Raw genomic sequence first — 15,448 nt, 5'->3', positions numbered from 1 at the left:
AAAGAACCAGGATAATCCCGGATGCTTCCCTGCAGCTGAGCTCATGTCACAAATCAGGCATGATTTTCAGCAGATATTTCTTTAAAAGTTTGAAGGCCTCTGTGGACTCTATTCCCTTCTCAATGGGAATAGGCATCAAAGAGACAGGAATAAAATGCTTTGCACGCACATCAGGAACTAATTGCCAATTTGGCAAATGCATTGACTAATGTCATGCACTGTTATTTCTAAATCCTCTCCTGTCCTTGACCCCCAGTATCTAGATGTAAACTTGGAACCATTAGTGGAGAAGGATAAAGTCTTCTGGTGCCTCAAATGGAATTGAGAGGGATTTAAACTCAGCGCTTTTGAGTGTAGTGAAATGAACCCAGCAGTACATTAATGCTAGGATTTGAGCTCACACAGCATGAGTGCTTTCAAAACCCGTGTTTAAGGAAGCAAACAGAGCCACGGCAGACCCTTTCAGTGGAGCAAAAGGAGTTGGATGAAACAATCAATGACACATTAAAAACCACAACTGGGCTGCAATCATGTGGGCACAAAAAAAAAGTTTTTCTTTATCACAAGATCTTTGCATCTAATGAGATGGTGACTGGACAACCTCCAGAGGAGTAAGGCCTTCGCTTACTTTCACTGAGAAACGTCTAAATATTTAGTTGGTTCTCCTAAAAGCCTTACATGATTCTGTAGCAAACTGGTCTCTAAGGTATGATCTTATTAGCTCTATATTGCCATTGGAAAATCTATTTAAAGGGAATTTGGAAAAGAAAAGAACGAAGATATTACCACTCAAATTATAAATGTTTGCTTATCTTTTTTCTCTTTCAAAATTAATTATTTTTATGCCCTCCAAATATTTAGCTTAGGAACAACACCCTGCCAGCATTAATTGATTCTAAGTGGCTCTCTAGTTCTTATATATGCTTTATTTCTATTGGCTTAGTTGGATTCGCGAAGTGCTTGAGGCTCAGAAGGGGAGTAACTCCTGAGTACATTTTGGGGGCAGGGAGGCTGGAGGTGAAGCTAAGAGCACCAGGGAACTTTGTAAAATTGTCTATAGGGGTCTACCCTTTAAATTCACACTGTTGTCTTGTATGAGCAGATTTTAGCCAAGACCAATATCCAGTTTGCTCTAAGCTTCTGGGATCCTCTCTGCCATAAACCCAGTAGTACATCCCAGAGATGGTATCAATGGGGGCTTTAACCTTTTCAGACTTTCTGACAGTAGAATTCCGTCCAGCATGTCGTTCTTTATTATTGCTTCCTATGGACTCTTATTAAGGATCATCAAAACTTCGCCCCTCCCCCTTTGCTGGAGGCCAGCACAGCCCCAGTTCACCGCCAGTTTGATTAATGTGTCTTGGTTAATTGTGTGAAAGATGGCAGGCCTTTAGCAAGTGTGACCAGTTTATTGTTCAGCCAATCACAGGCGCCTCAGTTAGCATGTGAAAAGGGGGTGTTTCTGGGGGGGGGGGAGAGGGTGAGTGTTCTGGCGGCTGAGTCAAAGGTGGAGCATTTTGGGGGGTCACAGAGCAACACCCACTTCTTTGAGGGGATGTTACTATGCTCTACTAAACCTGTAAACCTCTTACTCAAAGCACTTTTTTCTCCTCCCTCTTTTTTCAAGATCTTTTTTTTTCCCATGGTGCAAGCAGGCAAGCCACTGGCTACTCTGCAGATGGAGTTCACGTTCCAGGGTTTTTAATATTTCACTTTTATATTTCTGTTAGAGAATGATCCTGCTGAGAGTCTGGGAATCTGTGCTCGTCAGAACCCCCTTACTGACACTTGGATATATTGCTCTGAAAGCTATCCCAGGAGAAAAGATTAAACAAAAAAAAGCCTACTTTTCAAAGCCTACTTCTCAATCTGCCCACATCAAAATAAGACAACTGGCCCTTTGAAGTAGAGGACACAGAGTTCTCAGCCAGCTTGCTTAAAATGGGGGGTAGGAGGGAAGGAAGGAAGGAAAGAAAGAAGGAATGAAAGAAGGAAAGAAAGAAAGAAGCCTAGTGTCTAAAATTATATACTCTCTTCCCTTGCCCAGATTTCATCAGGTACACGAGTCTGAATTGATGATGGCTAAAAACCTACAGTCCTGCTCATCAGTGTCCCAACAAAACAAGTAAGTGGCCAGACAAACCTGTCCAGGTGAGTCAGCACCAAGTGTTTTTTTAAACCTATGCAAACAGAAACTGTATTGTCCTCCTAGACATAGTCCAGACAAGGTCTGAGAAAGGGTAGAGTAGGCAGAGATGGACACTGGATGGTGCTCCCAAGTTCTGAGCTCTTGGCTCTGACTGAATTCCAAGTTTGGGGGCTCTTACTACTACTTAGAACGAAAAGGAAAGGAATGGAAATCTCATCCCGAATACTGTTACTGTTCTCTCTGTGATATTTTTCTGGCTCCCATGCCCTCTTCTGTTCTCTTGATCACTGGAGTTCAAGTGTGTGGAAGCAGCAGTGGCCATTCAGTGATGGGGGTGGGTGCGGGATAGTTCAAAGGGTCTTCTCAATTGATATAAGGGGATGGTCCCAGAACAAAAATGATAACCCTTTTAAAACACAGTCCCTATGATTGAGTTATCAATAGTCCTGACCCCATGCTCAAGACATGCTGGACTTTTAAGATTTACAAATTAAGTGTTGGACATCCTCATGGTAGCTAAGTTTACAACTCTCTTCCTTTCATAAGCTTGGCCTGGCCTATGGCTACCCACTGCCTGAACCTATGGAAGCAGGGCTCACAAATGATCACTGCTGCCCTCCCCCCACCCCTAATAAGGAGAGCTGGTGAGACAGTGTAGATGAACGAATACAAACCCAAGTTCTCAGAGATCCAAGAATGTACCATATCTGTCTGTGTGGACCCAACACATAATATAATGCCTGGCAGATAGTAGTGTGTTCAAAATTTTTTGGCTTATTTGAATTAAATTGAATCCCTACTAGAAAAACAATGCAAAGTATGAACCCTATTGATGTTGGGCCTAGAGAATTCTCTTCATAAATAAAAAATTGCACATTACTTTGAAATGACAGCAAAATGAAAAATGCAACATATTTCTTGCTGTTTTATTGGGACCCAGTTATCTTAGTACAGAATCTGGCAGGGAAGCATTTTGAACAAGTTTCTATTATTATTGTTCTCACTAAGGCATTCTATGTTTAGGATCACTGCTTATTTGCCTGAGCCAACCTGATACCCAAACGTTTGAAGTTTGGAGAAATAGCATATGCCCACCATGGCAGCTTAGTACTGACATCACCCAAATTGTTTTCTATAACCCATTTGTGACCCTAAACTTCTGGTTGCATAATCATGGTAGGAAGCTGAGCCATTTTCACCTGCAAGAGGAGAGTGGGTAAGGAGAGGTACAGGCAGGATGGGAAAATAGAACCAAGTTCTCCTAGAAACCATGGCAACTGGAGACAGAACTATTGCAGACTGTACCATGGTCTCTATGAGAAGTCTGTTCTTTTTTCTATTTCAGACCAAAAGGAAGAGGCATTATTCCAAGCCTTATGGCCAGAGTGGCATTTTTCTCAGGTGCTAAACTCAAGCAAAATAGTTAGAAGTGATAAACTGTTTATAAATGACCCTGAGGCCATTTAGCAATGCAAATAATATAAGGCAGCTGAAGTGACTTAACAGTTAGTCTTTCACTTGTGGTAGGGCTTTCATAACCTGGTCAGTCCAAGATGCCTGATCCCTATGAATAGCTGTTTGAGCATAAGTATTATATGACGGAGAAAAGAAGGAAAAAAAAAATCCCCTGCCTCTTATGTTGTTTTTTAGACTCCTTTTTTTTTTTTTTACAAAAATTTTTAGTGTTTATTTTTATATTTGAGGGGGGGAGGGGCAGAGAGTGAGAGAGACACTGAAGCAGGCTCCAGGCTCTGAGTTGTCAGCACAGAGTCCGACATGGGCCTGGAACCCACAAGTGGTGAAATCATGACCTGAGCTGAAGTCATACATTTAACTGACTGAGCCACCCAGGCACCCCTGTTATAAATTGCTTAATTGCTTTTTTAATTGCTTTTTTCTTTTTTCTTTTCCTTTTTTTTAATTATAATTTATTGTCAAATGGGCTAACATACAGTGTGTAAACTGTGCTCTTGTTCTTTGGGGTAGATTCCCGTGGTTCATTGCTTATATATAACACCCAGTGCTCATCCCAATGCCCTCCTCAAGTGCCCTCCTCAATGCCCTTCATCCATTTTCTCCTTTCCCCCACCCCTTAACTGCTTTTTAAATCTTCCTACAATTTTTTGCTCTCATGAGATCCTTTTAGGATAATCTCATACCAAAGTTAGTAATGACAACAATTTGGAGAAAGTCCATTTTTAGTGATAGGTCACTCTAAGAATATAAAGACTAGAAAATCTGACTTAAGCCATAATGACCATAATCACCCCAATATTGTCTTTATCTGTATATATCTACCTCCCCTTTAATCCTGCCAGCAATGGAGACCAGCTCTGATAGAGCCATTACTTGCTTCCCCAGCCTCTGATACAATCCTTCATCCTATAGCTCATTGCTCGTCTCCTTCCTTCCATCTCAATATCCTTGAATGACTACTGGGTATTCTGATCTCTCTGGCATGGCCTTGGGACCATTTCTCAAAGACTTCCCCCAAAGACAACACTTCCAACACTTCCAAATCCATTCCCAGGAGCCAGTCTTGGAGGACCAAATGAGTGACAAGAACGACCAAGTGTTAGGCTCAGAGACAATGGAGGAACTCTTGTATAAACTAGAAACATCTTACTTGGCCAGTCCTTGGCCTAATGAGCCTCTACCTCCCCTCTGTTACATTAGCTTTCTTTTTATACTTTATGAGGTATAATAACCTAACAAATAAAGTCAATAATAGTCATAAGGCTAAAAAATGAGACCATCTATTGAGTTCTTCTGAGCCATTGGATATTTGGAAATGGATAGGACTCCACAGCAATAGTCATTCCAAATTCTTATGCAGCTTGCTACTTGTGTTGTATAGAGTTGGAGAACTGATCTAACCTCAACTACTATTTCAGTGTCCTTCTCATAAAAGGATTATCAGGGAATATAGGAATTTAAAAATTCATCTAGGTCCATCTTTACTGTTGAGTTAACAATAAAAGAAGGTCACCCTATCTGTGTGGCAAATGCTCTCATATTGCTAATTCTCAGAGTAGTCCAGAAACTCAAATAAATATTACCTGGATTGTAGTTAGGTAGCTTGGAAACTCCAGGCCAGGTATCCTCTGTAGGGACTCCTAACACCTATATAAAGCCAAAGAAAGACAAAGGAAGATGAGGCAGGAGACGTGAAAGATCAAGGGAGAATAGGGAAGAATTGGTTACATATGTCACATTATGCCAGCTGATGTACATAGGAAAGAAACTTGAGGGTCCAACATTTGCAGTTTCGTGGGCAAAACTGTAGTGTATTCTTAAAGTCTTGTGATGGTCAATTTGATGCCCAACTTGACTGGGCAAAGGGATATCCAGATAGCTAGTAAAATATTTTGGGGTGTGTCTATGAAATGTGGAAGGAATTAATATTTGAATCAGCAGAGTAAAGAGTAAAGAAATATGCCCTCTCTAATGTGAGCAGGCATCACCCAGTTGGTTGAGCGCCCATATAAAAAGGCAGAGGAAGGGCAAATTCTCTCTCTCTCTTCTTGAGCTAGGGCATTCATCTTCTCCTCTGCTCAGACATCTGAGCTACTGGTTTTATGACCTTCAGACTCAGACTTACACCAGCATCCCCTCAGTTCTCAGTCCTTTGGTGTCAGACTGAATTATACCGCCAGCTTTCCTGGTTCTCCGGCTTGCAGACGGCATATCTCAGCCATAATCACATGCGCTGATTCCCATAATAAATCTCCTCTTATGTATCTCTATACATTCCATTGGTTCTGTTTCTTGGGAGAACATGAATATAGGTCCTGAGCCTGTGTCTTTACTAACTCACTTGTTCTTATTCTGAGGTAGATCACATAGCCTTGTTTAAAGTCATATTCTCATCACTATCCATTGCATGGTCACCAAATAGCAGGATGCTACTCTGGGAGTTGGGAATATAAAGAAGCAGGAGTGACTGTCCTTTTACCTTACATTAGATGAAAAAATACCCCCCACACACACACACAACAAAAGACACTCAGCCTGAATTATGCCTCAGCATGAGCATTCAGCTGTTTCCCGATGTGTTCAAATTAAAAAGGATTCAGATTACTGACCTTTAGGCAGTGGAATGTTGGCTAAAAGTGATCCAAACCTAACTCTAGTCCTTTCTACCAAATTCATCTCACCTTGTTTTCTTGGTGGCCTGGCAGCTTGGAGTATGGTATTTGACTTTTAACTGGTGGGTTCAAAAAGTAACATCACTTGAAAAAGAGCTCACTTATGCTTTGGATTACCAAATTGAAGCTCCAGTTTGTAATTAACATGAAAATAAAAGTCTGTTGAAGTACAAAGTCAAAACTTCAGATTTTGGTTAGTGCTTTTACTGTGAGTTCTTTTGTGGGCACGATTCTACCATTCTTTTACCTTAACCTTAAAAGCCCACTGTCAGTTATATCTGGGAGCTAAAATAACATAGTTTTTGCAAAATATTAGTGAAGTACCAGTAGCTTTCACTACACCACTACCCAATATAACTCTCCTTAGAAGCATATCTCAGTATAACCCTTTTTAGAAGCATCTCTCATAGAAAGAATCTAATCAATCCATTTACAAAATGCAAGATATAGATACCAGCCCAATTGTTATGGCAGGAAGTCAACTGCCCAACAATGACTAATAATAATCAATTAAGAATTCAGAATCTTAATGTCTACCAGCTTGCTGACTAGGACTCTGGCTGAGAGGTACATTTTGTGGTGCTGGCTAAGACTGTCCTCAAACAAAAGACACTGAAGTGCTATTTTCTCTCATACAATAAAAAAATCATGCCACCCAGGAAAATCTTTCTTTGATCCATTCCCTAAACAAACTGAAAAGCTACTGAGAGGATTATAGGCTTTTCCTATCAACCATTCTGAGCCTGAGGGAACACTAAGAATCCTGGAATCCATTTTGAAAAACCAACTGGACTAATTCTTCTTTTGTGGGAGAGGGGGAGAGGATGGGAAGCTGGTTCTTCTTTTTTAACCTACCGTCTTATATATTTGCACAGATGTGCATGTAAACAAGTGATTCACAGGCACCCATACTGGTGGCTGGCAAAGCACAATGAAAAGAATGCAAAGACAATGAAGAAAAAGCAACAAAGGCAATCAATAGTGACCACATCCATATTTTCTCTAAGGTGACAGTTACTAGAATTATTGGTTACTTTGTATTATGTTTAATTAAAGTCAAAAAAGTGGATACCAAACAACTTATTATACTAAAAACTTTAAGCTTGCAATTTTTTGAAGTTTAAAAATTCAATCTCCTTCATTTGGAAATTTGATGCTCAGTTTCTATTTGAAAGTTACTGAATTTGTTTTCAGTTGAGACAATTACTAAATCTCCACTTCACTGTCTGGGAAACTGAAAACCAACAATTGTTGATTTATTCCCTCCCTGAAGTCTCTTAAAAGGCAGCCAGTGAGTGCTATGTTTGAAAACATAGTGAACTGAACAGGGCTGTTTTCTGCCTTTGTTGGAATGGAAACTGAAGGCATTTTGATTAGTGGACTTAAAGTTTGCATAGATTATTTTATTCTGATTTTAGAATTACATCTGGGATTATTTGCCAAAAACACGTGTTATAAGAATTCACTTTCTAAAAAGTTGATCAGAAAGAGGTGACAGCTATTCAGATGAACACACACACACACACACACACACACACACAGGCATTTTAGAAAGATGGCAAAATAAAGATTCGGGATTTTTCATTATGTTTTCATTCCTAAGAGTGAGAGTGAGATCTCGGCAAAAATGTAAGAGATATTGGGGTTAAAGATTAGGAGAGTAGAACGGACCCATTGCTTTAATTTTTTGTTTGTTTATTTATTTGTTTATTTTTGGAGACAGCATGAGCAGGGGAAAGGAGCACAGACAGAGAGAGGGAGAGAGGGAGAGAGAAAATCTTAATCAGGCTCCATACTCAGTGTAAAGCCCAATGCGGGGCTGAGTCCCATGACCCGGGGATCATAACCCGAGCCAAGATCAAGCGTTGGATGCTCAAATGACTGAGCCACCCAGGCACCCTGGACCTATTGCTTTCAAAGAACCAACTCCTACATCAAATATCACGGAACCTGAAAGAGATTTCCTATTTACATCCATGTAGACAACGTTAAATGAAGCACTAATTCCGGAGTTGTTTGTAATGTCTACATTTCTAACTTGCTTGAACAAAGTAGTATAGAAGACAACACGCTGCTGAATGTTCTCAATTTGTCCTCAGAGCGTGGAACAGTGACTGTGATAACAAAACCGTGTCTCTACCTCAAAATTGTAAAGCAGTTCAAGAGGAGACAAATTTCCTCATTTACACACAAACCCCCCACTCTGGCAATATCTCTCAAGAAACTCATTATCAAGAATGCTCCAGATGCCTGCTTGAAGCAAGCAAACTTGAAAGGGAGCAGGATCTGGGATAACAACAGCATAGTTTAAAGCACTTTGACACACACTACGACATGGATGAACCTTTAGAATATAAGTGAAATATGGGGCGCGTTGGGGGCTCAGTTGGCTATGTGTCCAACTTTGGCTCAGGTCATGATCTCACGAGCTTGTGAGTTCGAGTCCTGCATTGGGCTCTCTACTGTCACTGCAGAGCCTGCTTTGGTTCCTGACTTCCCCTCTCTCTGCCCCTCCCTAGCTCATGCTTTCTCTCTGTCTCAAAAATAAGTTTAAAACAAACAAACAAACAAAAGTGGAATAAATACTGTTAATCAGACAAATACTGACTGTATGATTCCTAATATGAGATACCTAGGATAAGCAAATTCGTAGAGACAGGCCAGGGGCTTGAAGGAAGGAAGATGGGAATTAATGTTTAATGGATACAGAACGTCTGTTTCAGGTGATAAAAAAAACTTTTGGAACTGGATGGTGGTGATTTCTGCACACAGTGAATGTACTTAATGAATCATATACCTAAAAATGGTTAGATAGTAATTTTTATGTGTATTTTACCACAATGACAACAAATCACCACAAAAATTATACATATACAGATGACTATAGTATGTAGCATATAAGCTACAAGAGACAAAAGAATGAAGTGCATCAGGGTGCAAATAAGGCCAGGATAAATAATAAGGAAAGAAATGGAACCACACACAGAAAAGCACCTCACACCTTAGGAATTCGGTTTTGAAAGAGCAGCACAAATAGTATGCTTTTCTCACACTAACATGGTAAGCCATTGTTTCATCAGGGTTCTGTGGATATTTAGCATCTCATCTTCTGTTGACAAGGACAGACGACCAAATGCATGGTAGAATTAGAGCTGAGGGTGGCAAGGCAGGGACGTGCCTAAGTATCCACAGCAGCAATTGTCCTGGGAAGTTGAGAAAATAATGAGAGTGGGCAGGTAGACTCAGGGGCTGCTACAGGACAACAGGGGTTTCCTGACCACATCTTCATTCTCTAGGTGCTTCCACCTGTGGCAAATTCCACAGTTTCCACAGCCTTACTATGAGGCATAATATCTCAAAGCAGATGGACTACTTCACTGTCTCTAAAGCGAATTTGGTTCAAAGTTTAAATTGCAGATATTTCTTCTTCCTAAGAGGAATTCTTCCCTTACCTCCCAGATCTTCTCCAGCTGCTCAAGGATGTTGGAAACCCCAGGAAACAAAGGTTGACCCTGGAACATTTCAATAAAGATGCAGCCTGCACCCCTAGCAAAGGAGACAAGAGTCAGCCGGACACTTTTAAGGAAACCATACATGCAAAACTGAACTACCAATATTTCTCCACACGGTAAATATTTTGGAGAGTTAAATAGGGGCCATATGCTATTAAAAGTCTTGGGAAAGAGAAAAGAAAAAGAAATATAAGCACAGCCTGCAGCTTTTTGTTAAAATGATCTGCAACCAGCATTTAGGAACACAATACAGATAATAAACATTTCAACTCATTCAAGTTCATTATCCATTTTATGCGAAGAGGGGAAAGTATTGAATCTCCACATTGACTACTTTCTTTCACAGAATCAAAAATGCTATCTTTGGAGGCACCTGGGTGGCTCAGTTGGTTAAGTGTCTGGCTTCAGCTCAGGTCATGATCTCCCAGTTCGTGGGTTTAAGACCTGCATTGGGTTCTGTGCTGACAGCTCAGAGCCTGGAGCCTGTTTTCAGATTCTGTCTCCCTCTCTCTCTGCCCTTCCCCAGCTTGTGCTCAGTCTTTCTCTGTCTCAAAAATAAATAAACATTAAAAAAAATTTTTATAATGCTATCTTTGTAAGAGGCACCATTAGTATAGGTATTGATTAAGAAAAAAATCCTGCAAGTTGAACCATGACACAATCAGAATGTTTCTTTCATAGCTATGGCAAGGGTTATTATAAACTTAATTAGAAGGATTATTTTACCACATATCATACTTGTACATGCAAAAATGGAACAGTAAGTAAAATAAATTGGTTTGGGTACTCGTGAAACTTTTTTACATTCAGCATTTGACTCAGACTCTTTGATGTCTGTTTTTATCCATGGGATCATCCTCTATATCAGGAGTTTGATGATGCAGCATTTCTTAAAATAATCCATAAGAAAACTAAGAGTCATTGGTTCTGGGCTCCTAAACTGACCTTGCAGTTACATAGTTAACCTACTTTTGACTCCTTAAAGAATGTTGTTAAACATGTCTGATTAACTCCCTCTCCACCACCATTCAGTTCCTAGTTAAAAAGAAGGGGGGAAAAAGCTCTCCTGTTTGCAAAACTTTCTTCCAAGTCACTGACATCCATTCTGCAACTTTTGATGCTGGCATTTGATGTTCGCACATGTGCAATGGTAGCTGGAGTCATAACTGCAGCCTGGCTGACAGCTTTGGTAAGACACTACTGATTATAAGGTACACCCTGATTTAGCGGAAAGTGTGCATCTCAAAATAGATGGAATAGGGTGAAATATAAAATTTATTTCCTAAGTAGTCAAACTGGAGTGTAATTCCTGAGGGACAGTAAGGGGTAAGATTTATTTTGCTAATAATATACATTTTTCTCTCTCTGAAAATAAATAAATAAAATAAACTTAGAAAAAAGAATCTGGTGACTATTATCTTGAGGTGAATTTTTAGAATTATTGCCATTTTAAGGCTCCTCATCAGGTTGTATTTTAGAATCCATGTAGTTTGGGGTTTTTTTTAATTTTTACTTTTTGTCTTTAAAGCAACAGATATAAAAGGTATGAGGAAAAGTGGAGGAAAATAAAAGTAGTAGAATACTGTCAAATGGTTAAAAACCATCCTGTTTGCTAGCAGTGGTCAATTATAAGATAAGCCAACTAGGAAACCGAGTTAGTGAATGCCATCAAATGGTCTCTAGCCACCACCCATGATGTTTATATGTGCTTGAAAGGTCTTAAACCATTTCATTTTGAAATGAAAAAAAAAAAAAGTGTGTGTGTGTGTGTGTGTGTGTGTGTAAAACAAATGTAATTGTATATTAACTAATATAAAATAGAAATGGAAATGTACTGGTTTTTGAAGACTTGAGCCAACTATCTATTGAATACCCTAATACCTTCTAAATTTTTTTTAATGTTTATTTAATTTTTTGAAACATTTATTTATGTTTGAGAGACAGAGCACAAGCAGGGGAGGGACAGAGAGAGAGGGAGACACAGAATCTGAAGCAGGCTCCAGACTCTCAGCTGTCAGCACAGAGCTCAACAGGGCTCGAACCCACAAGCCGTGAGATCATGACCTGAGCCAAAGTCAGATGCTTAACCGACTGAGCCACCCAGGCACCCCTATTCAGTTTTGAGAGAGAGACAGAGAGACAGAGAGACAGAGCATGAGCCAGGGAGGGGGCAGAGAGGGAGGGAGCCACAGAATCTGAAGCAGGCTCCAGGCTCTCAGCTGTCAGCACAGAGCCTGACACAGAGCTCAAATTTACGAACCACAAGATTATGACCTGAGCCAAAGTTGGATGCTTAACTGACTGAGCCACCCAGGTGCCCCTTCTAATACCTTCTAGAAACCCCAGGGGCTCACAAGCCACTAGAAGGCCTGATGGCATTTTAAATAAGGTTCAAAACCATAGTTATTATCAGGTTTAAACCTGTAGTCCACTTTTTTCATCCCTTCCAAAGGTCTTCATTGCTTGGAAAAAACTTGTTTTTTCATACTAGTGGCTGTAGGGAACCAAGAAGGAAGTCCTTTTGTCACACAATTTCTTAGTGTCCTTTGTCTTCTGCTCCACTAGAACAGTGTACAAAATCATGTAAAATATTGGAGAAAGCTGGACATTAAGGCCATTATGCAAGTAGTACAAAGTAACATAAGGTATTTGTGTTACAGAATAATATGCTAATATTTGGTTGAAGTTCTCCATTTGCATTTGTATGGTGGGTACCTTACTGGCATTTTCTTGAGTCCTTCTTTTTAAGCTTCACCTAGCAGTAGATTAAAACCTTTCTGGGGTGTCTGGGTGGCTCAGTTGTTTAAGCGTCCTACTTCGGCTCAGGTCATGATGTCACCACTCGTGGGTTTCGAGTCCCACATTGGGATCTGTGCTGACAGCTAAGAGCCTGGAGCCTGCTTCCAATTCTCTCTCTCTCTCTCTCTCTCTCTCTCTCTCTCCCCCCTCTCTTTCCCCTCTCTCTCTCTGCCCCTCCCCCGCTCACACTCTCTCTCTCTCAAACATGAATAGATGTAAAAAAAACAAAAAACTTCTAACCTAACAAATATATAGAGTCTAAGGCTACTTATTCATATTTGTAATATTTATACATATACCTATATATAGAGAGAGAGAGAGTGAGCACAGGCGTGTGAGTACCCATGTGTCTACTTGGGACACTTGTAAGACAAACAGAATTCCTAAATCAATTCTATTTCTGTACCTGGAATATCCACAAGTATCATAAATATCAGTGCATTGGTAAGAAAATGATTCTGTGCACCTTAAGTTTGAAAAACAGAAGATGATTTCTAGGTGTAAGCATTGTTCTTTAAAAACTATTCAATTCATCATCCTATTTTCTTCAGTTGTTTTTCAAAGCTATTGTATTTTTTAATTTGCTTTGTAAACAAGTTGTGTGACTATCATCTATTTTGTCCACCCCTTGTCTAGCCTTAAGCAAACCTTTAAAATATTCTGAACATTTATGTTCAGAAAGAAACCAGCTCTTATTTCCTTTTTCTCCTCTGTTTTGTTCTTAAATCTTCATTCCTGTGGCTCTTCTTACCTCTTCTTCTTACCCTTCTTACCTTTAGGCTTCTTAGAGGATTTCTGCTCTGTGGAGATACACTTGGGGCAGCCCATGTAGATGAAGGGGAACTTCCTACACTTGGGAAAAGACCTGATGGCATCAACCAGTGAATCTTTCCAGAAAGGAGAGATGCACTGGGTCATTTTATTGCTCTAACTGTGGTTCTTCAGTCAAGTTAGAGGAAACAGCCTCCAGGTTTTCTGCTTTTTCTGGCTCTCTTCCTAACCTTTTCTCTATTCTGAGCATGAACAAATTCTTCCAAAAGAGAGGAAAAGATTCTTCAAATTCCTTAGGCAGTCTCTGGGGAAATCAACCATTTCAGGAGTTTTAGGTTTAGTGTAAGGAGCATACAAAAATGTTGTAGGGAGAAATGAGTCAGTATTTCATTTTTCACTGTTGAAATTAGTTCAGAATGACATAATGTATGACAGTGACATGACATTTCCATTTGCTTTTCCCTGGGCCACTCTTTATATTTGGAAGTTTGCAGCAGGAAATCTGCACTCTCTCAAGCAAGAGCAACTTTTCATAGTCCTAAACCAGCAGCTGCCTGAAGTCAGTTTGGAAGGGAACACTTTGTGTGCCAAAATAAATCTTTCTTTAAAATCAGTTTACCATAACATGGATGAACCTTGAAAACATTATGCTAAATGAAATAAACCAGACACAGAAGGAAAATATTGTATGATTGCACTTATATGAGGTGCCTAGAAGAGTCAGATTCATGGAGACAGAAACTAGAATAGTGGTTCCCAGGGGCTGGAGGAAGGGAGTAATAGGGAGTCTTTGTTTAATGGGTACAGAGTTTTAGTTTGGGATGATGAAAAGTTTTTGAGGTGGATAATGGCGATGGTTAAGTACAATAATGTACTCAATGCCACTGAATTGTACATTTTAAAATGGTTAAAATGGTAAATTTTATGTTATATGTATTTTAACATAATACAAAAAAGTAAAAACAAAACCAAAAAATGTAATTATGTAAAACATTAAATTTTCTCACCAAAGTTGCTAATAGAATCTTTTGAGGTCTGAAAAGGTGACAGAAAGAAAGAAGAGACAATAGGAGACTAGAGAGCGTTGGTTGTAAAGGGTGGGAATAATCAATGCGTCCTACTTGTATGTTTTCCATAATCTAACTATTTGCCCCAAGCCCCCCGCTGACGCTGCTGACACCAGGGCTCACTGTGAATAAAAGGCTCTGGCACTACATGTTATAATTAGTTTCTTTAAGACAAAGTCTCTAATGCTCACCCACTGTCATCTGCCTCCAAAAATGCACTCAGTTTATACCCTATGGAGTTTCGTGACCTAGCACAATAGGATTTTTCCTCCTTTTCTTCCTTTGTCNTACTCCCTTCCCCTTTTTCCCCCCTGAAAAAAAAAAAAAAAAAAAAAAAATGGAGGAAGAGGAATCTCACTGTAAACACTCAATAGCTAGCAATTATGTAGAGAGTGAGCAAATAATAGTAAACGGAATGGAAGATGTCTATTGTTTTATTTTTATATTACTTTTTGACTTTTACTGGGCAAATAATAATAATAATAGAATGAATAAGAGTAATGACAATAATTTTAACTACAATTGAATTTCTACTTTGTGTTATTATTATTGATGCTTAAATTTATGAAACATTTATTCATGAAATGTTAAAAACACACATTTTTGTATATGCAGTAAAAAGGTAAGGGATGTGTAGCTTAAGACAGACTTAGGGGCACCTGGGTGGCTCAGTCAGTTAAGTGACTGACTCTTAATTTCAGCTCAGGTCATGATTCCACAGTTGTGAGTTTGAGCCTTGTGTCTGCCTCTGCACTGATGATACAGAGCCTGCTTAGGATTCTCTCTCTACCTCTCTCTGCCCCTCCCCTTCTCTCTCTCAAAATAAATAAACATTTTTTTATTTTTTTATTTTTATTTTTTTTAAATATTTTTTAAATTTATTTCTAGGAGAGAGAGACAGCGTGAGCAGGGGAGGGTCAGAGAGAGAGGGAGTCACAGACTGAAACAGGCTCCAGGCTCTGAGCTGGCAGTCAGCACAGAGCCCGACGCGGGGCTCGAACC

At 39.6% G+C, this 15,448-nt stretch overlaps 1 protein-coding gene across 2 annotated transcripts in view; it reads right to left on the bottom strand.

Moving 5' to 3' along the window:
• The window catches only part of CDK15 (cyclin dependent kinase 15), an 80,249-nt gene that overhangs the window by 28,924 nt on the left and 35,877 nt on the right, over positions 1-15,448 (bottom strand). For both annotated transcript variants that reach the window (XM_077747627.1, XM_077747628.1), the window contains exons 9-10: positions 9,750-9,843; positions 5,209-5,272 (exon numbers count right to left, since the gene is read on the bottom strand). In XM_077747627.1, coding sequence (XP_077603753.1) covers positions 5,209-5,272; positions 9,750-9,843 — 158 coding nt within the window. The remainder of the gene's footprint in view (positions 1-5,208; positions 5,273-9,749; positions 9,844-15,448) is intronic.

This window comes from Crocuta crocuta, unplaced genomic scaffold (assembly GCF_008692635.1).
Source record: "Crocuta crocuta isolate KB4526 unplaced genomic scaffold, BGI_CrCroc_1.0 scaffold159, whole genome shotgun sequence".
Lineage (NCBI taxonomy): Eukaryota > Metazoa > Chordata > Mammalia > Carnivora > Hyaenidae > Crocuta > Crocuta crocuta.
Note: the sequence above shows the minus strand (reverse complement) of the source record. Positions and strands in the feature narration are given on the sequence as shown.